This window comes from Protopterus annectens, chromosome 10.part0 (assembly GCF_019279795.1).
Source record: "Protopterus annectens isolate FY-2018-M chromosome 10.part0, PAN1.0, whole genome shotgun sequence".
NCBI classification, from domain to species: Eukaryota; Metazoa; Chordata; order Ceratodontiformes; family Protopteridae; genus Protopterus; species Protopterus annectens.
In genome coordinates this window covers 946335111-946360353 of record NC_056744.1, presented here as the reverse complement: position 1 = coordinate 946360353, position 25243 = coordinate 946335111, and the positions used below count along the sequence as shown (strand labels likewise).

General features: G+C 37.2%; 1 protein-coding gene across 1 annotated transcript in view; it reads left to right on the top strand.

Annotated features, from left to right (window-relative positions):
• Positions 1-1876: 1876 nt before the first annotated feature.
• The window catches only part of OLFM3 (olfactomedin 3), a 1205016-nt gene continuing 1181649 nt past the window's right edge, over positions 1877-25243 (top strand). The window contains exon 1 of the mRNA XM_044085722.1: positions 1877-2269. Coding sequence (XP_043941657.1) covers positions 2201-2269 — 69 coding nt within the window. The 5' untranslated portion in view covers positions 1877-2200. The remainder of the gene's footprint in view (positions 2270-25243) is intronic.

Sequence of the window (25243 nt, the reverse complement as noted above, 5' to 3'; positions counted from 1 at the left end):
GTTGCGGTATATTGAAGATTTACCCATGGTGCTTTATTTAATCACTCGGGCTTCACCCTCATGATTAAGCTATGCCAACCATGAGTAAATCTTCAAAATACCACACCACATCATCAGTTATTGCTTAATTATACAACAACCCCACCATTAATATTCCAAAATGTGCACGCTGATTGGTCAGCATGTCTGTTGTAAATCAGACTTATACTAATGGAAAAAGGTCTGGTCGCCTGGACTTTTTCCATTAGTATAAGTCTTTTTTTGTGTGTGCTGGACAGCAACGGAGAATGAAAAAGCTCTGTTGCTGTTATCTCGCTATGTTAAATGAGTTTAACATAGCGAGTTAGCTTAAAAAAATGCAACGGAAATCTTCCTTTTTCCATTGCTTTTTTAAAGCTGTCTCACCATGTTAAACTCATTTAACATAGCGAGACAGCTTTAAAAAAAGCAACAGAGAAAGGAAGATCTCCATTGCTTTTTTAAAGCTATCATAGCGAGACACCTTTTAAAAAGCAATGGAGATCTTCCTTTCTCCATTGCTTCCACACAAAGCTCTAATGTACTGCGTAACCATACACATGCACAGTACATCAGAACTGCCTCAGAATACTGGATAGCTGCAGAAGGGCATTATTTAAGAAAAGTAAGTATTTTTTTCTTAAATAATGTCATTGTATAATAGCAATAACCACACTTCTGGGTGTGGGTAATGCTGGATTTATCCACGGTTGTCTTTGTTTGGCCACTTGGGCTTCACCCTCATGACCAAACCACTCCAACCATGGGTAAATCCAGCATTACCCACACCCAGGCATGGGTTATTGCTTAAATATCACACATCCTTTACATTTCTCTTCATAATTTTTGATAGAGCTGCTGCTCCATAGATGCAATCAGTTTCAGTAGAGATATAGTTCTCGTTAGCATTTATATAATCGCAAAACACCAAATGACCCATCTCTGCATACATAAATGAGACTAAAGTGTATAAGTCGGCCAGAAAAGATGTACACAGTGGCTTATTATCATTTATATTAGTAGCTTTTCAGTTTATGGCGTCCATTTACTACTGTTCTAATTTCAGTGCCTTTGCTGTATCTTTAATTCCAAACGTAAGATGCATTCCATTAAAAAAATGTAGACATGTCTTTGGTATACAATCTAATATTTCTGACTGTGTGTGCGTGCTGCTGGTGGAGCGGCAACAGTCTGGAATCCGGTGTATAATTCCCCAAAAATTCGTATAAACTGCTGTGCGAAGTTGATTTGGTTAAGTGTTTTTTTTTTCTTGGAAGTACTAACAGGTTCTACCTGCAGTAGCGTCCCCTCATTTCAATTAAGTCAGAGAATCTTTTGTGACATTAATGTCAAAGCCTCATATTTCGTCTCCTCACCCCCCCCCCCCCACGTGGTTTTGTTGCTTGAAACTTGTCAGTACATCTGCTTACATGATAACGAGTAAATAACTGACATTAGCTGTGACAACATTAGCTTTCTGCTAATTGACTGGATTGAAAACTGTCTGGCATTTCGTTTACCTGACAATTTGAGCTGCATATTTCTGATCTTCTTGTATTATGCATCTCTATAAATACCTGCAAAAGTTTTACTTTCTTTGGCATACCTTCTAGTATATATTCAAATCATTTATTAAATACAATTTCATGTTATAACCACATTCTGCCTCTGTGCCATATGGCTGAATATCTGCATAATAAGTAAAAAAAGATAAGTTTAAAATGAAGTTGAGTCTAACCGCATTATTTACAGAGCTTCCCCCTAGTTTGACTAGTTGGCTATGTTCTGCAAATATTCTAGAAGTAGAATTGTTTCAGCAGAGGGCGATTGCTCCCTCCTTTACTAATATAGTTTATTCCCTGCAAACCAGCATCTAAGCACAAGTGATGATGTCACATCCGTTGTCTAGGTCCTTCAACACCTCTTTCAGCAGTTATCATTTTATTTGTTAGGTCAAAAGTTTTTGTCCAAAAGGGCTGGAGCTGTTTTCTAAGGATCCATGCCTGCAAACTCCTTTACGATGTGCACTGCACAGGGAGCTAGCTCTTCTCTGGAGTCTGGGCTCTGAACAACTTGCTGAAAGTGAAAGTGGCAAAGCTGTCTCGGCTGCTGGTGGAGTAAAAGGAGGGAGTGAGTGAGTGAATGAATGAAGGAGTAAATTGCGAAACCGATCAGCAACAGAATGCAGGGGCTGTCCAAGGTTCTGAATCTTTTGCTGCTTGGGTTGCTTTTGGAATTGTACAGCTCTAAGGTGAGTGGTGCTGCATGACTGCATGTTGCATGGTTACTTGATCGGTCTTTTATTTCGGTTGCTTGTAAGAAGATGACCTGCTCAATGGTCTGCGTTCTGGCAGTAAGGTTAAACACTGTTTTGTAGCTAGTGTGGCCGTTCTCCGAAGATCTGCTATGCCAATGTTGCGGTTTCTGCGTCCTTGTGTTGTCCGGTATGGTGAAGTCGATGCTTTGTAGCGGACCTATAAGTTCCCGAGGCTTGGTCATATACTCTTGATTATGATGCTGTCAGTACTGGGCACGTTTTATACATTGTCTTCATTTTATTCTGCGGTGTTCTCTGCTAATACTCTACGTGTTCTGCCATCATATTAGTATGCTAATGCCGTTCATTCTTTTCCCGTCTCTCTTCATGCTCATAATAGTAAAATTAGCTTTACTGGAGTATTTTTAACAGGTGGTGATCAAAATATGTTCAGAACTGCAAAGCGAGAAATGTGCCTCTCTTCCTTATCAATGTAGTTTACAGAACATAGTGTCAGCATTTGAAATCTAATGATGCCTTCCTGGACAAATGTATTGTCAGAGCACTAAAGTTAATACTTGATAGTATGTAGCTGTACCCGAAAATTTGCTGCGAAGATGATAAGAAAAAAACAAATGAGTAAGTAGGGAGGGGGTGGGGCAGAAAGCTGGCTAGGGTTGGGGCTGAGTGTACTGCGCAAGGGGTGTTTTTCTTGCAGAAGTTCGCTGTATTGTTTGAGAAATGAAAGTAAATAAGTTAATAAAAATAAAAAAAAAAAACGCATGCTCAAGTTTTTAAATTGAATTTATATGACATGTGAACCATTTGTGTTAACTGTTAACTTTTTAACCTTTCCATCCCTGAATGGGAACCTTATTTTCTTTAAAATGCTAATATGAACGCTTTCTGTGGTGAGCTGTTCATTAACATCAGTCAGTTGTGAAATCTGTGCCCCCGACATGTGAGTAATTAACTCGTTTTTTTCTAACACTTAAAAAACATTTGTGGTTTAGCTTAGTTGTCTGTTCTCATTGCTTTCTTCCATCACTTGACGCCTCTTTTGGCAATGTGTTCTCCATGTGTACCAAGATCTGTCACTGCATAGTCATAAACAGATGTAAAACATAGTAATATAGGGATGCTGAATAATGTTTTGCCATTAAACAGTGTACCTGTTTTGGCGTATTCAAGTCCTGTATTCTTCATTTACCTTTATTTTCTGAAGCTTGGAACATTACGGAATTCAATGAGCCATGTAACCCGTACTGAGGATGTGAATAATAATTATAATAATAAAAACCAGCAACAATAAAAAAAACTTCTATTCTCATCTTTAATACAGGAAAGTCATGTAAGGATATGCTACACGAATTGAAAATTGTCTTGTTTGCGGGAAATGAACATTCACGAAGCAGTGTTGAGCCACCCTTGAAAGAGTTAAGAAGGCCTTTGGCTTGTGGTGCATCAAATGTAACTGTGCGAGGGCCATAGCAAAAGTGCGCAAGCTTGACTGGGTGCAGATGTTTTAACCAGGACACAAAAACAGTTCTGTTTTACCTGCAGACTATCTTAACGCCGTTTGTGCATTGTATTTTTTCTTTTCATTCTTGTTTCTGGATACATTGGTAAGTTGTGCTCAGAGCAGTTGGTGCGTTAAGGGACGTGTACACCTGAATGCAACAAACACATTAATCTGCTGAGACCGGTCTGTAAGTTATGTTGTTAACCTCCTGCTCAGCAGGAGGAAGTAAACAGCAGTCAGTCTGATGTTGACGACTGCAGACTGGGTTGTGGTGCCTTCTTCTTAGAATTTGCGATAGCTAGCTTATTTGTTTTATTTACCCCCAGCCCCGCGAAAGAGCAAAACTGGTTTATGGGAAATGTATGGGATAATGAACTTCATCTAATGTATCCATCCCTTATCTTACCATGTAACTTTGCAGGGGTCATTAATATGGACACCATTGTTTTTTTTTTCTTGTCACATACACTTGATATAAGATTCAAATGTCGAAGGAGTTTATCAGTTTTGTTCAAAAAAAAAAAAAAACCGCACACAGAGTATTTCTAATGAGAGCAAGACCCGATTACGACTGAGACGAAGCAAGTGAGCTGGTCCTATATGTATTAGACAGATACTTGACAGATATACATACCAGTGTCTTACACCCTATTAAGATTTGACAGCTTCCTGATTTATGTCCATATACCTCATAAGTACTGTGGGGGGAAAACATGCACATCTTAACAGAAACAGTAGCTTCTTCTTTGACAAGCAATTTTTTTTTATAAACATTAATCCTAATAAGCTGAATGTCCTGCTGTTTATATACATTTAGAGAAGTGCCAGGGTGTCATCTCGAACATCGTCTGCGGAAGGCGTTATTTTGTTTAGAATTATATGTAACTTAAATATGTTTGTTTAAAACATTGGACTTCCGTTACAGTTGCATGGGTGGGGCTGATGATAAGTGAGGGATAAGTTTGTTTAAAACACTGGGTTTCACCTACACTTGCATGGGTGGAGCTGATGATTAGTGAGGGAGGGATATGCTCACCAAGTTTGGACATGTGTTGCAGGGAAATATAATGCAATACCCAGTAGCTGAGTGGTTAGAATAGAGTATACTGCAGCTATTCTGCCCCTTGTTTAGTCTAATGCTCAAAAGCTTCAGTGGAAAATGTGAGTGAAACATGCACGTTCAGAAAACACTGGCTACTAAGAAATAACAAGAAATTATAGATTTTTTTTTACACACGTAAACACAAAACAAAGTGGGTTAACTTGTTTTATCACTGAAGTCGCGATTGTCCTGATGGCTGAATCTAAGTAAATAGCATTTGCTTACAAGATCATTTTTATACGTCTGCTTAAAACGGCAGCTAGGTAATAGGTATGGAGGTAGAAAGTGATGGAGAAATGCAGTCAGTAAACTGGTTAATTACCAATGTTATCACATCAACTTGGAGAATGAATGGCCAAGGTAAGCAGTGAAGGCAGCCCTGGTAGGTAGATCGTTGAAGTAAATAAATTAGACCCCCATACTTATCCAGAGGAAGAGATGACAGAATCTGTTGGGAACTGGGGAACCTCTAAAGCCAATGTTAGGTGAGCACTACACAGTAACCGAATGGATTACCATCTGCTGTACTAAATTAGAGACAGGACCAAACAAGCACTTTGAAATTATTGATATAAATACACATCTGTTTGCTTGTTTGCTTGTTTATTTATTTAAATGTTTGTTTATTTATTAAGTAGTGGGTAGATGGTCTACATCATGCCTATCTGCAGCCAGGACCTGGGCCATTAGGTGATTACAAATTCAATATAAACAACTGCCAATCGCAGTAGGTGTGATAGTTTTATAGGCTACACAGACTTAGGTATAGTTAGAATAACAGAATACCTCACATAATTGAGTTTTTCCTTGTCAGCCATGGCAATCCTAGTAAAATGTTAATGTTTTAATGTATTTTGAGCTTACATACTTGTAGAAATAAGGTCAAAAGAACTTGATGTTATTGTTGCTTAGAATATTACAAATTCTTTACACATCTTCATGAATGTTTGCTATTCATTTTGCCATTTCATCACAAGTCTATGAAGGGTGATTTTTTTTTTCTTTTTATTTTATCATAATATGTTTTTTAATAATAGTTAACATCTTCACTCATTTGAAATTGTTGTAGTAAAGCATAACTGTGCTTCTACATTCTTGATAAGTTACACCAAGTATGAGACATTCAATCACAAGGACCATGAGAAATACCAGAAAAGTTGTAGAAATGGCAGGGATGTGCAACAGTGTTTATATCCATGGCAGGAAAGTTTTGTTGCTGCCCGCAAGTAGCAAAGAAACATAAAACTTCACAGCGCTCTACCTTAGAGAAACCATGACTATACATTGAAAATGACATACTGAAACAATGGTGAATGCTCCTATAAATTGTATGAATTGTTTCAGATTCTTTTGACATTTGTGATATAGGAATAAGCTTCAGTACTAAGGCCAGCACAATTGCACTGAGCCTGATATTAATGTTGCTATTGTAGAAGCCACAAATCCTTTGTGAAGATAAAGCCTTTTATTTGAATCATAAATCATCTGAATATGTATTTATTGTTTAATGATGATCAATAGCTTTGAAATGGATGTACCTCAGATAATGTAATAATGCTTAACTTTTTGTCACAGAGGTTTCGGAATGTCCATGATACTGAAGCAGTCAGTGAAAATAGGATGTGAAAAACATTGGTTTCGTGTCTGGTATAGTGTCAGGTTTCCATGATACTGAAAATTAATATTAAACATTCATTGGGAGCAGAATGTGACAAAAAACACTGGGCACTGGTACTAAAGCAGGTTGCGTTTCCTGTATGTAAAGAATATTAGCTATATTAAACAGGCCATTCATTTTCAAAAAGAAAAAAAAAGAAGAAAAAAAATCAGCATTACATACTGTTTTTGCATTTTTTTTACTTCACAAACTAATGACAGGATGACATCACCTAATTTGTACTACCCATTATAAATCCTGATGTCAGTTTGCTTAGAAAATGGTACTGTCCTCTGAATTTGTCAAAGTCAAAGCCAAGTACTTGGGTATCCTACTAGTCCTGGCTGTCTCAGGTGTAATTATATTAAGTAGCACAAGCTCTGTGTATGTGGGAGGAAAGGCTTGCTCCCTTATGAAAGACTGCATTTTGGATAATACCCATTCACAGTGACCTTCTAGTTACAGTTTTAAACATATGTCATGATTGTTTGCTATTTTTGGGAAGCACGACATAATAATGCATTGTGCTACTGTCTATAGAGATGTCATAATACTGCTTGTAATCATCATTATTTCCAGACAGCATTTCACGGAGGTAAAATGAAGCTTGACTGATTGATTTAAAATTCTTCTTTTTTTTTTCATTTTTCCCAGCATTTTCAGTTTAGTACATAAGCATAAATCCATTGTTTTAGTAGTATTTATCTTACATGGTCTGCTCTCTGATCATTTATGCTGTGGAGTGCTCAGTGTGCATGTATGGGTGTGAGCTTTCATGTCAATTGTTTTAGGAGTATTTATCTTATATGGTCTGCTCTCTGATCGTTTATGCTGAGGAGTGCTCAGTGTGCCTGTATGGGTGTGAGCTTTCATGTCAATTGTTTTAGGAGTATTTATCTTATATGGTCTGCTCTCTCATCATTTATGCCGAGGAGTGCTCAGTGTGCATGTATGGGTGTGAGCTTTCATGTCAATTGTTTTAGGAGTATTTATCTTATATGGTCTGCTCTCTGATCATTTATGCTGAGGAGTGCTCAGTGTGCATGTATGGGTGTGAGCTTTCATGTCAATTGTTTTAGGAGTATTTATCTTATATGGTCTGCTCTCTGATCATTTATGCTGAGGAGTGCTCAGTGTGCATGTATGGGTGTGAGCTTTCATGTCAATTGTTTTAGGAGTATTTATCTTATATGGTCTGCTCTCTGATCATTTATGCTGTGGAGTGCTCAGTGTGAATGTATGGGTTTGAGGTTTCAAACCTGCAACATTCTTATGATATACAGAGCAGGGTAGCAATGTAGACATTTACAGTACTTAAAGAATATGATCTCAGTACTCATAATACTATATGACCCTATTCCATTTTCATTTTAGTATAAAGTAGTACAGAAGCTTTATCAGTTTGTGGGGAAAACATGCACATCTTAACAGAAACAGTAGCTTCTTGACAAGCAATTTTTTATAAACATTAATCCTAATAAGCTGAATGTCCTGCTGTTTATATACATTTAGAGAAGTGCTGTCATCTCGAACATCGTCTGCGGAAGGCGTTATTTTGTTTAGAATTATATGTAACTTAAATATGTTTGTTTAAAACATTGGACTTCGTTATGCTGCATGGGGGCTGATGATAAGTGAGGGATAAGTTTGTTTAAAACACTGGGCTTCACCTACACTTGCCTGGGTGGAGCTGGTGATTAGTGAGGGAGGGATATGCTCACCAAGTTTGGACATGTGTTGCAGGTAAATATAATGCAATACCCAGTAGCTGAGTGGTTAGAATAGAGTATACTGCAGCTATTCTGCCCCTTGTTTAGTCTAATGCTCAAAAGCTTCAGTGGAAAATGTGAGTGAAACATGCACGTTCAGAAAACACTGGCTACTAAGAAATAACAAGAAATTATAGATTTTTTTTTACACACGTAAACACAAAACAAAGTGGGTTAACTTGTTTTATCACTGAAGTCCTGATGGCTGAATCTAAGTAAATAGCATTTGCTTACAAGATCATTTTTATACGTCTGCTTAAAACGGCAGCTAGGTAATAGGTATGGAGGTAGAAAGTGATGGAGAAATGCAGTCAGTAAACTGGTTAATTACCAATGTTATCACATCAACTTGGAGAATGAATGGCCAAGGTAGCAGTGAAGGCAGCCCTGGTAGGTAGATCGTTGAAGTAAATAAATTAGACTATCCAGAGGAAGAGATGACAGAATCTGTTGGGAACTGGGGAACCTCTAAAGCCAATGTTAGGTGAGCACTACACAGTAACCGAATGGATTACCATCTGCTGTACTAAATTAGAGACAGGACCAAACAAGCACTTTGAAATTATTGATATAAATACACATCTGTTTGCTTGTTTTGTTTATTTATTTAAATGTTTGTTTATTTATTAAGTAGTGGGTAGATGGTCTACATCATTCTGGGCCTATTCGCAGCCAGGACCTGGGCCATTAGGTGATTACAAATTAATATAAACAACTGCCAATCTAGTAGGTGTGATAGTTTTATAGGCTACACAGACTTAGGTATAGTTAGAATAACAGAATACATAATTGAGTTTTTCCTTGTCAGCCATGGCAATCCTAGTAAAATGTTAATGTTTTAATGTATTTTGAGCTTACATACTTGTAGAAATAAGGTCAAAAGAACTTGATGTTATTGTTGCTTAGAATATTACAAATTCTTTACACATCTTCATGAATGTTTGCTATTCATTTTGCCATTTCATCACAAGTCTATGAAGGGTGATTTTTTTTCTTTATTTTATCATAATATGTTTTTTAATAATAGTTAACATCTTCACTCATTTGAAATTGTTGTAGTAAAGCATAACTGTGCTTCTACATTCTTGATAAGTTACACCAAGTATGAGACATTCAATCACAAGGACCATGAGAAATACCAGAAAAGTTGCAGAAATGGCAGGGATGTGCAACAGTGTTTATATCCATGGCAGGAAAGTTTTGTTGCTGCCCACAAGTAGCAAAGAAACATAAAACTTCACAGCGCTCTACCTTAGAGAAACCATGATTATACATTGAAAATGACATACTGAAACAATGGTGAATGCTCCTATAAATTGTATGAATTGTTTCAGATTCTTTTGACATTTGTGATATAGGAATAAGCTTCAGTACTAAGGCCAGCACAATTGCACTGAGCCTGATATTAATGTTGCTATTGTAGAAGCCACAAATCCTTTGTGAAGATAAAGCCTTTTATTTGAATCATAAATCATCTGAATATGTATTTATTGTTTAATGATGATCAATAGCTTTGAAATGGATGTACCTCAGATAATGTAATAATGCTTAACTTTTTGTCACAGAGAAGGTTTCGGAATTTCCATGATACTGAAGCAGTCAGTGAAAATAGGATGTGAAAAACATTGGTTTCGTGTCTGGTATAGTGTCAGGTTTCCATGATACTGAAAATTAATATTAAACATTCATTGGGAGCAGAATGTGACAAAAAACACTGGGCACTGGTACTAAAGCAGGTTGCGTTTCCTGTATGTAAAGAATATTAGCTATATTAAACAGGCCATTCATTTTCAAAAAGAAAAAAAAAAAGAAGAAAAAAAATCAGCATTACATACTGTTTTTGCATTTTTTTTACTTCACAAACTAATGACAGGATGACATCACCTAATTTGTACTACCCATTATAAATCCTGATGTCAGTTTGCTTAGAAAATGGTACTGTCCTCTGAATTTGTCAAAGTCAAAGCCAAGTACTTGGGTATCCTACTAGTCCTGGCTGTCTCAGGTGTAATTATATTAAGTAGCACAAGCTCTGTGTATATGGGAGGAAAGGCTTGCTCCCTTATGAAAGACTGCATTTTGGATAATACCCATTCACAGTGACCTTCTAGTTACAGTTTTAAACATATGTCATGATTGTTTGCTATTTTTGGGAAGCACGACATAATAATGCATTGTGCTACTGTCTATAGAGATGTCATAATACTGCTTGTAATCATCATTATTTCCAGACAGCATTTCACGGAGGTAAAATGAAGCTTGACTGATTGATTTAAAATTCTTCTTTTTTTTTTTCATTTTTCCCAGCATTTTCAGTTTAGTACATAAGCATAAATCCATTGTTTTAGTAGTATTTATCTTACATGGTCTGCTCTCTGATCATTTATGCTGTGGAGTGCTCAGTGTGCATGTATGGGTGTGAGCTTTCATGTCAATTGTTTTAGGAGTATTTATCTTATATGGTCTGCTCTCTGATCGTTTATGCTGAGGAGTGCTCAGTGTGCCTGTATGGGTGTGAGCTTTCATGTCAATTGTTTTAGGAGTATTTATCTTATATGGTTTGCTCTCTCATCATTTATGCCGAGGAGTGCTCAGTGTGCATGTATGGGTGTGAGCTTTCATGTCAATTGTTTTAGGAGTATTTATCTTATATGGTCTGCTCTCTGATCATTTATGCTGAGGAGTGCTCAGTGTGCATGTATGGGTGTGAGCTTTCATGTCAATTGTTTTAGGAGTATTTATCTTATATGGTCTGCTCTCTGATCATTTATGCTGAGGAGTGCTCAGTGTGCATGTATGGGTGTGAGCTTTCATGTCAATTGTTTTAGGAGTATTTATCTTATATGGTCTGCTCTCTGATCATTTATGCTGTGGAGTGCTCAGTGTGAATGTATGGGTTTGAGGTTTCAAACCTGCAACATTCTTATGATATACAGAGCAGGGTAGCAATGTAGACATTTACAGTACTTAAAGAATATGATCTCAGTACTCATAATACTATATGACCCTATTCCATTTTCATTTTTAGTATAAAGTAGTACAGAAGCACTGTCAGTAAAACATACATTCACATCTACTGTGGTTGTCATTTTAATTTGGATATACAATTGTAGCAGGAGTAACTGGATTATGACTTACAGAAACAATGACAGTAGTGTGAAATCAAAACATTGTCTGTATGAGTCACAAAAAGCAGCAAGTTGTACTTTATGCAGCAGTAACATCATTTTTTAGGAGATGACATGAATATAGATGCAGATAAAGCGTGGGGCTGTAAATATAGTTGCTCCAAAAAAAAAAAAAAAAACTGCAAAGACTGATTGCCGCACATTGGTAACCATGCAATAAACCTGACTTCTGGTGGCCTAGATTATTGCATAGACATTTGCAACTTGAGTCAGAATCATATAAATTGTAATAGGAGTTACATGTTTAGTTCAAGATGTCATGCGTTGCAGTTCATTTTTCCAGTAACCATAGTAAAGAGAGTGGCAAGGCGTTTTGGAGGTCTACACCATTTTTCTGAATGAAGCTCTGCCCCTACAAGTGTAATCCCAAATAACACATTTTAGATAACATGTTTATATTAAATACAACGAAAAAAACATCTTGACATGACAAATTAGATCATGATAACCCACTTATTCAACCAGATATTTTGAAAGAAACACAATTAACAAAGTTTGTAACTCTATCAAATAAAACCATGGCAAATGTGAAAGTTTTTTTATTTTATTTTGGAGAAACATTACCTGCTGAGATGCAGCAATCACATAGCTGATTATAAAAGTTAAAGGATGCAAACCATTGCATGAATATATGATTGAATGAGTGTGTGTGTGTGTGTGTGTGTGTGTGTGTGTGTGTGTGTGTGTGTGTGTGTGTGTGTGTGTGGTGGAAGGTATGGTACTATTATTCTTCCCAGACATGGTTGGAGGATTCATGGAAAGGATAAGGTGGCAATTTAAATATATTTGGTAGAGATAATAATGCAGGGGGGTGGTCTTGTGATCTAGCTATAACTAACTATGCCAAGAGCTAATGTTAGCATGTGTTAGCTGATAGGGACATGGCTATAGCTGAGGATGTATGTGCTTATATTGCCTTTTGCTAAGTGCTTTGCCAAAAGTGGGTTGTTGGCAGCAAAATACCTGAACTGGCTGCTTATTTTGGACTTAAGTTTAAGGAGGATTATTTGTCAAACTGTGTAATTATGATTTAGTCTCAGAGGAAGAGAGAGAGAGAGAGAGAGAGAGAGAGAGGGAGAGAGAGAGTAAATTTTTTACAAGTAAAATAGTACAAGGCTAGGAGTCTAGTAATAACCAAAATTAAATGACCACACCCTGGCATAAAAACACACCAAAAAGAAAGGAGGGGGGTAGAAGGAAGGGTGGAGGGAGAGGTATAGTGGTGTAGGTGTGTGATGATTTATGTGTATGTGGATTGCTGTTTGTTTGGTGTGCTTGTGTTGTGTGTGGTAAACTCGGATTACTTTTAGGCATAAAAGAAGGATTTGTAGAGACAGAGCAATCAATAAAGCCGTTTTCCATGTTAAGAACCTCAAGTCAGCTAGTTCTAACACCAAATTAAGATGGTCATAGGATAGTAACTCACAGAACCACAGATGCCTAGGGTCTGCCCTAGTCCTGCACAGTTTTTCTGCTACAGAATTTTGTTGTAATGGAATGTAGGATGCCTGAATAGTCAGATTGTACTGTGAAGGTATATCGTGGTATCGCCTGTAACCACACTCAAAGGTCCCAGGAGCCAAAGATGGTTCAGAGAATTGAATTGTTGTTTGTGTTGTCACCCACTTGCACTTTTATTTTATCTCCTAAAACTACCCCCCTAAAAAAGTCTGAAGCATCTGTGGTGACTGAATGCTGTTGATACTGGGACCAATGAGATTTTAGATACTACTGTATCGACTCCCTCATAGGTGAGGTCAGAAACACTTTGATTGCTCTCTTGGAATGCCAGCTTTGTGCAAGAGATCTCTACCCAAGAGAGAATGAAAAGGAATGATTAGCATCTTTTAAGTCTAGTGGTACCAGGAAACATGAAAGAGGAACAAGAGGTAACAGGTTATGAAGTGACATCATTTTGAATTTGGGCACTATCACAAACAGGTTTAGGAAAGAAAGATCTAGAACTGGTCCCCAAGTGTTTTTTTTTCTTTGTGACTAGGAAAACCCTTCAATAAAAACCCTTCCCCACCCAGGAAAGAGAAACTGGTTCTATCTCTCCTTAGGACAGCATGTGATGAATAACAGGTGGAAACAAAACAGTTTGATCTGCATGATGATGAATGTCCCCCTGGAAATGAGAAACGTCCTTTGACTGCCTTCTGTAACCCTGATGAAACATTTTCAGAACACATTTGTCTGAAACAATGTGCTGCCAAATAGAAAAATGGAGATTCAGACTTTCTGGAAGAAAAAGAGGGCTAGGGTGGCAGGCAGTCACAATGTCTCTTGAATAGCCATTCAGACTTGTTGGAGTGGCCTTGGTTTGGGGATGTTTGAGATTTCCTTTTGGAACCTCCTTGCCATATTTTTTTAAAAGCCTGTTTACCTGAATTCTGCTGAGACTGTTTATTCTGTTTTTTTTTTTTTTTTTTGCCAAAACTGGATGATTAGAAAGAAAATCCATGGACAATTTGGAAAAGGAGGGCTGAAAAGTTTTACAGATTCCCTGGATCAGCTTGCCCTATTTGTCATACTTCTTGATCATCTCTGCATCAGAGGGGCCAAACACTAAACCTCTATCCACTGGAGAATTTAAAATATTATTTTAACATCATCTGGAAGTTTCTGAGAATGCAGCCAAATAAACATCCATAAAACCATAGCAGTGGCCATAGCCCTGGAAAAAGTATCAACAGAGTCATACACACACTGTAAGCAATGAGTAGTGACCTGTACAACAGAAGAAACTGCATTATTTAAAGTAGATTTTTATTCACAAGATGAAACTGTAGATGAAACTTTCATCATACTTTCACAATATGTCAGAATAAACTTTAACTTTTGAGCCGGACAATTTAAAATTATGAAATTCAAAGTTGCAGAAGTATAATTTTTTTCCCATACCTATCAATAATTTTCTCATCTGTTTTAGAAAAAGTAGAATTGGAATTAAGTGCTTAGTAGCAGATGAGTCAACTAAGGCTATAACTGCTGGGTCAGGTTTAGGAATAGTATATAAAAATTTAAAAGACTGAGGAACTTTATACACCCTATCTGCATTTTTAGGGACAGCCAACTGACTATCAGGGAAATAGGGGGCAGTAAGACACACATCCTCTAAAGCAGACAGGACAAGCAGAATGGCTGTAGGTTATGGAAAATCCTTCTGTAACAACTCATTGTTTTTTTGAGGGACTGAGAAACCTCCGTGATCTCCCACTGAAAACACAAGGACAGTCTCAGCGAAAGAGAAATCCCAATAAGGAGAATCAGAAAGTGATATCTCCTCTGAGACTGAATCAGAAATCTGAGGACAAAACCCTAGATCCATTCCTGCATCTTCCTATTCAGATTCGAAAATTTGAATCTCTTCAGGAAAGGAGTCAGCCATCTTTTTTACCAGAAACTATTCTGCAAGAAGGATCAATAGCCTGCATCAAACCCTGAGCCAGTCCCAGTAAACTACTCCTATCTAAGGAAATTTGAGGAATAGCAGATACATGCTAGGTTTTCTGTTTCCTTTTGACAGGAAAAATGGTGACAACTTTGTCACTAATGGTAGCCACTGCTTCCCCAGGGATGGGTACAGCAATTCTGACACAATAGAGAAATGTTCTGTTACCTCTTCCAGGATTGACAAGAGTGGTTCTCCCTTGACATTGAGGAGACCCCTACAACTGCAGAAAATGTGGCTAACCCTTGTTCCATAATTGCTGTAGGTGTTACACCAGAGGTATCTGGGGTAACAGATGAGTGGTCTGAGATACAACAAATGGTCACAGCAGAGTCACCCACCTGGAGATGAGGCAAATTGCTAGCTTGCTGTCATGGCAAAGGCTGCTTGCTTAACTCTTTCTTTTTGTGGCTGAAAAGAAGGACTGACTTTGGGAATGACAATCTGTTCCATGGTCAAACCAAAAATGGTACATCTATCCTAAGTAAAACAAGCAACAATAGCAATAAAACTACCTGTCCACAAAAGTTACTTTTTTGACAGAAAAAACACAGAAAAAATCACTTTCAAACACTATGACAGCCCCCATAACCTTAAAATAAATACAATTTCTTCACAGAAAATAATTTTTCGGTTAGCTAACACTAATTTTAAACTGACAGAATGAGTGCTCCATTTTAAAGTATATTACAGTATCAAGATGATCAGTTTAAATACAGCACTCCTAGCTTTAAAATATAATAAAACATCAGTGAAAATAAGAAAATGGAAGTTTTTTTCTCCAAAGGGAACTTATCTGTCCAGGTAAGGAACACACAAGCCAACCTGCCAATCCTCAAATGCCTCAGTGGAGCGTACTCTTTGGTGTCAATAAAGTTCTGAAGAGCTTTGCACCCAAACTTGTCTTTTAGTCAACTAAGCTAGAACTACTTGACAGTTTGGGTATATGGAAGGTGTCCTGAAGCTTTAGAAGCTGGTCTGCTTTTCTATTCTTGGCAGGATAAAACCTGTATAGCTAAGGCTACTACAGCAGTGATCACTATAAAGAACTTAAAAGATTTGTACTTAGAAGAACTTTTTCTAAGAATAGTAGAAGCAACTAGAATTGTTCTGCAAGGGTTTTTCTTGGGTCTGGTTATGTTTAGCATGTTTTGTTTTGAAACATATGTGAAAGAATAGGGGAAAAATCTCTTTGCAGATGACACAAAGAAAGATGCAAAAGCTATGGATGGGGGAGTGAAGAGTCTAAGGACTGACACTGAAAAGATATTCAGTGAACAGAAAGATAATAACAGATGGTCAGTACAGAAACATTCAAAGTACTGTACTCAGGCCACAATAACCTATGTGCAAAGCTACAGAACAGAACATGGAACTGAGATGTGTTAGTTATGCCTATACTTGATTTTAAAGAACAAGGAGGGCATGGCAGCAGCAAATCAAATGCTAGGGTGCATTCACAATGTAGAAGCCAGAACAAGAACCAAAGAAGCAAAGCTTCTATTCTACTGACCCCTTATCCAGTCACAGTTGGCATGCCTCTTGCAGTTCCTTAAGTCCTACTTGGAAAAGGACACATTTCTGGCATGAGTCCAGAGAAAAGGTACCAGAAGGATGGAAGAGAATGAACTGAATGGGAAAGACAGGAAGAGGTGTGACTCATCTGACTAGAGACCAAATGGTGCAAGATGACATAATATAGTCTCACAGGGTTATGTTAGGGAGATGGAGGGAGTTGGTCTGACCAGAAGTGATAGAGAGAAGTGGCAAAGGAACCAGGCTGTAGGGTCAATATTGATTTGATCATTGAACGTGTCTCTTCACAGTGAGTGCTATCAATCCATGGAGTGGAGTGCAATAATGAGGGAAATCATGTAGGTATTCAAGAGGGCATAGGAAAAGTGAAGAAAAGAAATGGGAAAATGAAAGAAAGCAGACTGCCAAGTTCACTCAAAGGACAGATTGCAAAGGCTAGCTGTCTTCTTCTTCCACCAGATAGTTCCACTATAATGCAAATGATGTGCTAGAACTTTTACAGAGACAGAGGACATTGTATTTTGATTTTATACTGTGTACTTAAGGTCTCATTATACATGCTGACATGCAGGTTAGCTACGACACACATTAATGGCAAAACTATAATATTTTCACATACTACAGTCTGACACTGTCCTTCACAGATCTGTGACACATGTACATAACCTGCACTATGCAACTCAAGCTTCTTCATGGGTTCCAGGGAATGTTAATAATTTATGCACAGAAATATGCACAGATACAGATAAATGATGGTGCAGATCACATTCCAAATCTTAATGACCAAAACGTTGACTTTTGGTTGGATAAGGATCTTATTTTGATTTTTGGAATTTAGCAGAATATTCTAACTGCCTCTTCACCACAGTGTGTGTCACCTTCAATTTGGTATAAGTAGGCAGATGGCGATGTGCTTTCCTGTCATTGCAAAAAATTATTTTTGTTATCTTTTTATGAATTCTGGACTACAGGGAGTCTAATTATCAGTATTACTATTTTATCCATTCAGAACATGACAGTTTAATTTTTGACTTTCCAAATTGAAAGCTATTTGGCATGACATGCACACACCAACGTGTATAAATAGCTATACCATCCATATTAGTATTGCATTTTTTTCTTACATCTTATGGATATATAGGTACCAGTGACATGTCAGAAGAAACAGGTCTGGTTGTAGTTTGCAGAAAGCTGCCATGAGATGGAGTTTTAGGAGTGTTACCTGTGCCAACAGTCAGAACATGTAAAATGGAAGAAATTAGGAAGCATGAATGCAGATTTTGGCAGCTAATAGAGGAGGAAGTTGTTGGTCTGGTAGAATGACGGGAGGAGACATGAGAGAGGGAGAGAGAAGAGCCAGTTATAAACTTGGGGAAGGCTCTATATTTTTGTCAAAGTAAGCAAGTACTTACAGCTGGATTTGAAAGTTCCCTGTGATGGTTCATACTTTTTAAATAAGAGAAAAAGAGGAAGGGAGTGTCACAGAATAAAAAGGGGTAGGCAGTCATAAAATAAACACAAAATAAAGATAGGTGCAGAACATAAAACAGAAGAAACAAAGGTGACCCCTATGAACATGCAGTACAGGTGTGGAGTGCAAGGAGTCTGGAGAGGAAGATGAGAGAGTTAAAAGATTAAGTCAGGAGGATAATGTGGACATAGCTAGTATCACAGAAGCATGGGTCAACGACAACTGTAGGTTCAGGCATTGATGTCCCTGAGTAGCTGTTATTCAGAATACCAAAGACAGGTGGGATAGAGGAAGAGCAGTGCTCTACCAAAAGAAGGTAATCAAATGTGATACCAGAGAGGAGAAGAAGGAAGAACATCACCCCATAAATGGTCAAAGCAGTAGGCAGGGTGAGAGTCTATGTTAAGTCCCCTTAATGTAAAGGCAGACAAATATTTGACAGCCAGTGGTTCAAGACAGTGTATCATCCCCTATGCAATTTTAGGAAGAATGGTGACAGACTGGAGTAAATAATAAAGGAGCATTAAAGGATGAAATGGATAATGCTCATGGGGGATTTCAGACTACACGTAATACATTGGGAGAAATTTTATGATCTCCAGATACATTAAGGAGTTGGAGCTGATGGGAGTCTTTAACAATGAGAGGTTTGGAGAGCTGATACAGATAGGGCATATATCAGGTGGACATGATGTTCTTGGAAAACACAGAAGAGACAAAACAAGAATGCAAGAGAAGGGCTACAAATGTGTTGAGCTTATAAGAGGTACAAGTTGAAATAAATATGGCAAAAAGCATCAAGAAGGGGAACAAGATATTCTCTAGGTATGAATCAGAAAAGAAGAACAAACAAAAAGGGATGGAGTTGTCCAGATTGAGCAAAGATGGGAGAGATATCACAAAAAACTGTGGAAACACAGAAATGTTGAATGGATATGCTGGTTCTATCTTCACAAAGGAAAGCAAAGTTGAGGTAACATAATCCATAATGGGAAGGAGACAAGACATTGTGAAGATAGCAACATACAGCAGGGTAGAAAGGCAAGAGAAGGAGAACTAGTTGCCCTTAGGGTGTATAAATAACAATAAAAAGATGAGATACATCTCAGAATCCTCAGGGATTTGGCCAGTGAGCTGGAATTGCCCTAATACAGATCAGTGGCCAGTGCAAATGTGAGTGAGGGCTGGAGAGCAAGAAATTTGGTACCCTTGTACAAGAGTGGAACAGGAAAAATACAGTACATGCCACTCTTATTAGCTTAATAACACTGGTGGGGGATAGTCATGGAGGAAATCTTGAAAGGAATGCTGGCTACTTGTTCAGGGGTCAACAGTTTCCAAGAGAATATGGGTTCAGTAACTATCAATCAATGCTGGTCCAGTGTTATGACTGAGTTCTAGGTAAACCTAAAAGGATGGTATTAGTAGATCTGGGACACCTAAACCTCACAAAGACTTTCACTTTCACCTTACGCAACTGAATAATAGGGAAGTGGGAAAGGCCAGGATAGGACCAAGACTATGGAAATGAATTGCTGCATGATTGAAAGGTAGAGCAAACATGGTTGTGGTTAGAGGAATGATACCAGGAATAAGAAAACTGACAGAGTACTGCAGGAGTCAGATGTGGCTCCATTGCTATTAACTTTGTTTGGCTCAAATATATCTGAGGAAATAGAAAAGAGGATCAGCATCTTTTACTGATGACATAATGACAGAGGCAGCAATGTCAGTGAAGGTAAGAGTCTAAGGAAGGCTTTGAAAGTCTGACTTAGTGGATGGACAGGGTGCATCTGAAATTCATTCTAGACAAATGTAATTTGTGGTATTTTCATCACAATAACTCCAGTGTGAAGTATCTGGTAGCTGAGTAGAACAATGACAAAATAACTGGATAGACACCTGGAGTGTTGATCTCACCTGAACTGGAACATCAGCAGGTGACTAAGAGAGCAGTGTCAGCAGCTAACAGAGCATTGAGGATAGATCTTTAGGATGATAAACTACAAAACAAAGAGATTATATTTTCACTGCATGTGGTTCTGATTAGGTCAGATCTTTGCACAGTACCAAACATCATATAAAGACCTGAGATATCAGACATCTATACAAAGCAGAAAGAAAGCAGCCACTGAGGTGAAAGGAAAGGATATGGTCAGGGATTACAGGAGCTGGAGATCTTTTCTCTTGATACCAGACAGGGGGCATGATACTTACACACAGGACCATGTCAAACAGATGTGAAGCTGTCACCCAGAACAGGAAGAAAAGAAGAAGGAGGTGCCACAGATGGCAAAATGTAGGGATGAACTAGTTTTTAATGTCACAAAATATATTTTCATTCTGTGGGTTGTGAATCCACGGACTAGACTACAAGCATAGGTGGAGAACTCAAGAAACATTCAAAAGGGTGTGGAGTAAGTGGAAAATGGACAGCCATTGTTACGTAATTGCTAGCCCTTAAACTAAGCTGACTCTGTTTAGCAACAATCATGTCTCCCCATACACTTTAACTGCTAACTATGCAAACCATACAGATGCTACACTTGTATAATGGATGATATATTGGGTAAGCCTTGAATGTGGCAGGTTGACAGACATGATAATGCATATGCATCTTGAAGAACTAAGAGAGTGTTCTGTGCAGAAAGAAATGATGAGGAAGGATTGTGAGTGTCACTAGTTCCACAAAAACTATAGTTTTAAGCTGCTCAGGAAGGGATTTATGGTTGGTTAGCTGAGTTGGGGGGGGGGTGAAGAGTCTAAGGACTGACATTGAAATGATATCCAGGGAACAGAAGATAATATCAGAGCAAAAATGAAACAAAGCCCTTATGGTCAGAGCTACACTGACAGTAACTTATTAAAGTTCTAGGATGAAGGCTATGGTTTATGAACCTGAATGACATGATTATCTTCATAGCTTTTTTTTCTATGATCTATATTTTCAAAATGTTCTTTTACAGTGATCTTAGGCTATAACTACATTTTGAAACAAATCAAATCATGGTACAGGAACATTAATAAAATTACTGGGTAGGAAACATACATTCAGTAGTAACGTTCTCTGTAAGATACGTGCACATTGTATATATAAACAGATTCTGAATACTGCTTATTGTTTAAAATCCTTGTTGTACAGCTTATATATATGTGTTGTACTTTACATTAAAATGTTGTCTATAGTAAGCCAACTCAGAATGGTGTGTGTATGTGTTGCACAAATGAACAGGTCATTTACAAACACTGATGCAAAACTAATAGGCACTACATTGATATGATGCATAATTGTGAAAGAAGAAATAATGACTCTTATAAGTGAGGTAATAGTTCCATGGTAAGATATCAATAACTACTTATTCATCCTATATACACTAAAAAATAGTCAGTTGCACAATTAGTCATATTCAAAAAAATGTTACATAAGCATGTGTTTTTGCAAATCATCAAGCACCCGCTTCAATACTACATCCCCTCTACTCATAATTCTGAGGTCATCAAGCACCCCCTGCAACATCACAACCCCTCTACTCATAATTCTGAGGTCATCAAGCACACCCTGCAACACCACACCCTCTCTGTTCATAATTCCGAGGTTGCTTCTTACTCCTAAAATTGCAGTCTCACAGTACAGAACATAACTGCAAGACATGATACATATTATTTTGATACAACAAAGTAGGATTCAAATATGTTTCATTCATCTAAATAAAAGGTCACCAGTCTAACAGTGCTGCATTAAAAACTGATATATTAAGTGAACATATTGGATGCAAGTTGATATAAAATATAGTGTCAATGAGTACAAGTAATTCCAAACAACTGGAAGAGAACTACACAAAAAAATGTGAAGTAAGCCACCTCCTTAAAGTTAAATATTGTATGCAGTTTCATTTCTCAGTGGACAGACCCATTCTGAAGCTTTTATCAAACGTGCTTCTCAGGCACAGGTTAACAGCTCCCAACAGAGATAAGTAACAAAATAAAGATTTTATATATTTTTTTATTCACCTTCTGCTACATTTCAACTGTTTTATCTGCTTATATGCTGCAGTGTGCCACTTTTTTGTACACAAATTAAACATTAAACACAAGGAGAAAGAAAAATTCAGAAATATTCTCTTTTTGTAGTTTTTTTTTTCTTTTTTCTTTAACTTTTCTGGTATGTTTTTCTTGCTTTGGTTTTCTAGTTCTTGAACAGATAGCATTATGAAAATGTAGTATTATCTGCAAGTCTGTTACAGTGTGACAGAAATGCATGTGTGTGTGTGTTGTCTGTGGTAGGGGAGTTCTTTAATAGAGTTACAGCAGTTGTAGATTAAATAGTTCTGAATGATTTATCCTTTTTTGAAACTTTTGTATGGCTGAAAAACATTATATGGTATTATGCAAAAAAGCATTTTTCCATGCTGAGCAGTTATGAAAATTTGTTAATAATTTGCCAGACTTTCCTTCATTAAGACTCTTGAACAGTTCTCTTGATAGAATGCATGTTTCTCAATACTGAATATATCAGTTTTAAGAATGTGTACCCTTAAAGTATAAAGAACCCTTTTATTCACAAGGATGGCTTCAGAATTTCTGTAGCTAAAATTTACAATTTATTTTCTAAGTAAGGAGAAAGCCTTTAAATGTGATATGAGGCACAATTATATGATCTATAGTATATTTTAAATATTTTTTCTTTATTTTCCTACTGAGTATCTATGACTTTTCATTCTGGCCTTTCATCCTGGCAACCATCAGAAATATTTTTAGTCAGCTATATTGCCTTTGTACCTTAGTGACTGATGTGTTCCAGTGATTTATTCATGCATCCATGCATGTCTCATTTTTGGCTACAGTGCATATTTATTTCTTGTCTGGGTTAGAACATACCTGATTCTTACATATGATGGCCATACCCTAACCACCATCAGGAGTTGTACACCACCAGTGCCATAGTGGACCATGCTACTACACTTCCACTGGACAAATGAGCAGGCATGCTGGTTTTAATTCCATCTCCATACTGGCCAGAACTGCTATCACTAAGGCTGCTGCTTGAACCTGGGTTATCTTGGTGATAGGCAGAGCTTTATCCCACTAAACCTCAGGGCTGTAGCCTGAGCTATATGCAGCTCTTTATCATTGTGTATTTAAATAATGATAAATTTCATACTTTCAACATTTGACTTATTTAGATAATCAGAAAAGAAACTGGCTGAAAACAGAGTTGGCATTCCAAACAATTCATTTTTTGTTTTTCTCTGTGGTAAAAAGAATATGACATCTATCTGTCATGCAGATGACAGACCACTTTAATGCTATGCCAGACTGCACTGGGATGCATACATGGCTCACAGCCAAATTATTAAAAAGCCCAAGGGAAACATTACGTAAGAGATGACATTTAAACTTGCAATTGGATTTATTGCAAAAATCATTAATAGACCAACACTGGCACTGAGTGAGACAATCTCTCACAAGAAATGAAAACAAATCAATAGAAGAAGTAAACAAAAGAAGATAATACAATAAAATGCAGCGCATCAATTGCCTTGGGTCATGAGTACTACTCTTCATTTTGATTCACACATCTTTTTTTATTTCATTTTTAGTTCCTAAATACATACATGCTCAACGACTTTTCAGTGTAAAGATGATATAGTATAAATAAAAACATTAATGATGGAAATGCACAACCATAAAATCAAAGACAAAAGAATTCTTTGTTTCATGGTGCTCATATAATTTGTAAAACTTAGTTAAACAGCAAACATTATTTAGAGCATAGATATTTTCCTGATAAGTAAAAAATGATTTTGGAAATAATTCTGTTCACTGTGAGGCATTCATAGTTGTAGCAGCAGAAAAAGTAGCTGTCAAGCATGTTCCAGTGTGTGTGTGTGTGTGTGTGTGTGTGTGTGTGTGCGTGTGCGCGTGTGCGCGTGTGTGTGTGAACCCAGATGCATGAAATATACTTGTATATATGTGTGTGCTTTTATACACAGCAAAAATCCATGCAATGTTAATAGGCTGATTGTGAACTTAGTTATTTTTATACATTTATTCATTATTGTCTGTTCTAAACTTAAGTTCAAAAAGCTGTGCACCAATCAAATATATAGTTTTAGTCTATGTAATTTGAAATGTGCAATCAATAAAAAGTATTGGCATAATTTCAGTATCCTCAGTGGTAAATGAAAGAACATCTGTTAGAGACATAAAAATTGGGCGTAGATTCAGAGATTCATTAAGATTAACTACATGCTGGAGCAAGGCTTGCATGGCATAGTGTTATACTGCACTTATATCCATATGGCAGCAAACTGCATTTTAGACAGCTAGCTGTAGTCTGATGTAGAAGGCAAAGCAAAGCTGAAAAAGCAAAAACATCAATTGCATACTCCACTTTTATATTCTCATCTCTCTCTGAGGTAAACTGTTATTTTATATGTTGCTCCCACTCAATTATACTCTGATCAACAATCTTGGAATATTTCACTCCATTGTTCTATGTTTCCTGTGACTGTAACCATGACTGAAACAGTTTTGTTTTATATCGTATAATTATGTTTGGTTTTGTTTCACCCAAATTGTAAAATTCAACAACAAAGCCGCACCACATGTAAATTCAGAATAGTAGAAGTTAGGGGTCTATATTATATCACCGAATGCTTAATTTACTGAACACTGTATAATCAACCCAAATATGTCAAAACACCAAAATACTGAACACACAGAACAGCGATATTTTCCCAGGGAAAAAAAATCACTGCTCTATAAAAAAAAAAAAAAACTCAAACACAAAATAATGTTCTGTGCTTTTGGGATTTCACCATTTAGAATAAAAAGAGTCGATTAAACAGCATTCGCTATTTTAAGCATTCACTGATTTAATAGGAGCCTGAAGTTAGCCATGATGTCCACATCCTCTCAACTGAGCAGCCATGCATTACCATGCAGTATGCAGCAGTATCATGGTATATAGGCAGGCAATATGCACATCACAGATACAGTTCCTCACAGTAACCCCCATGGTGTACCCTGTTATATGTCAGAGGAAAATGGCCTTTCTTTGTTACACTGCTTTAAATGACAGAGGAAAAAAAGCTTAAAACTACATTAAAAAAACAGTATTCAAGTCAAGTATTTACTATACCATTAAGAGTGTTCATGGCTAAACTCTGTTTGCCATTGTCAGAGATCTTAAGGGTGAAGCTGCAATCCTGCATTGCTGAGGTGTTCAGATGATGCCAATGACTTCAGTGAGAACCACTGCCAATC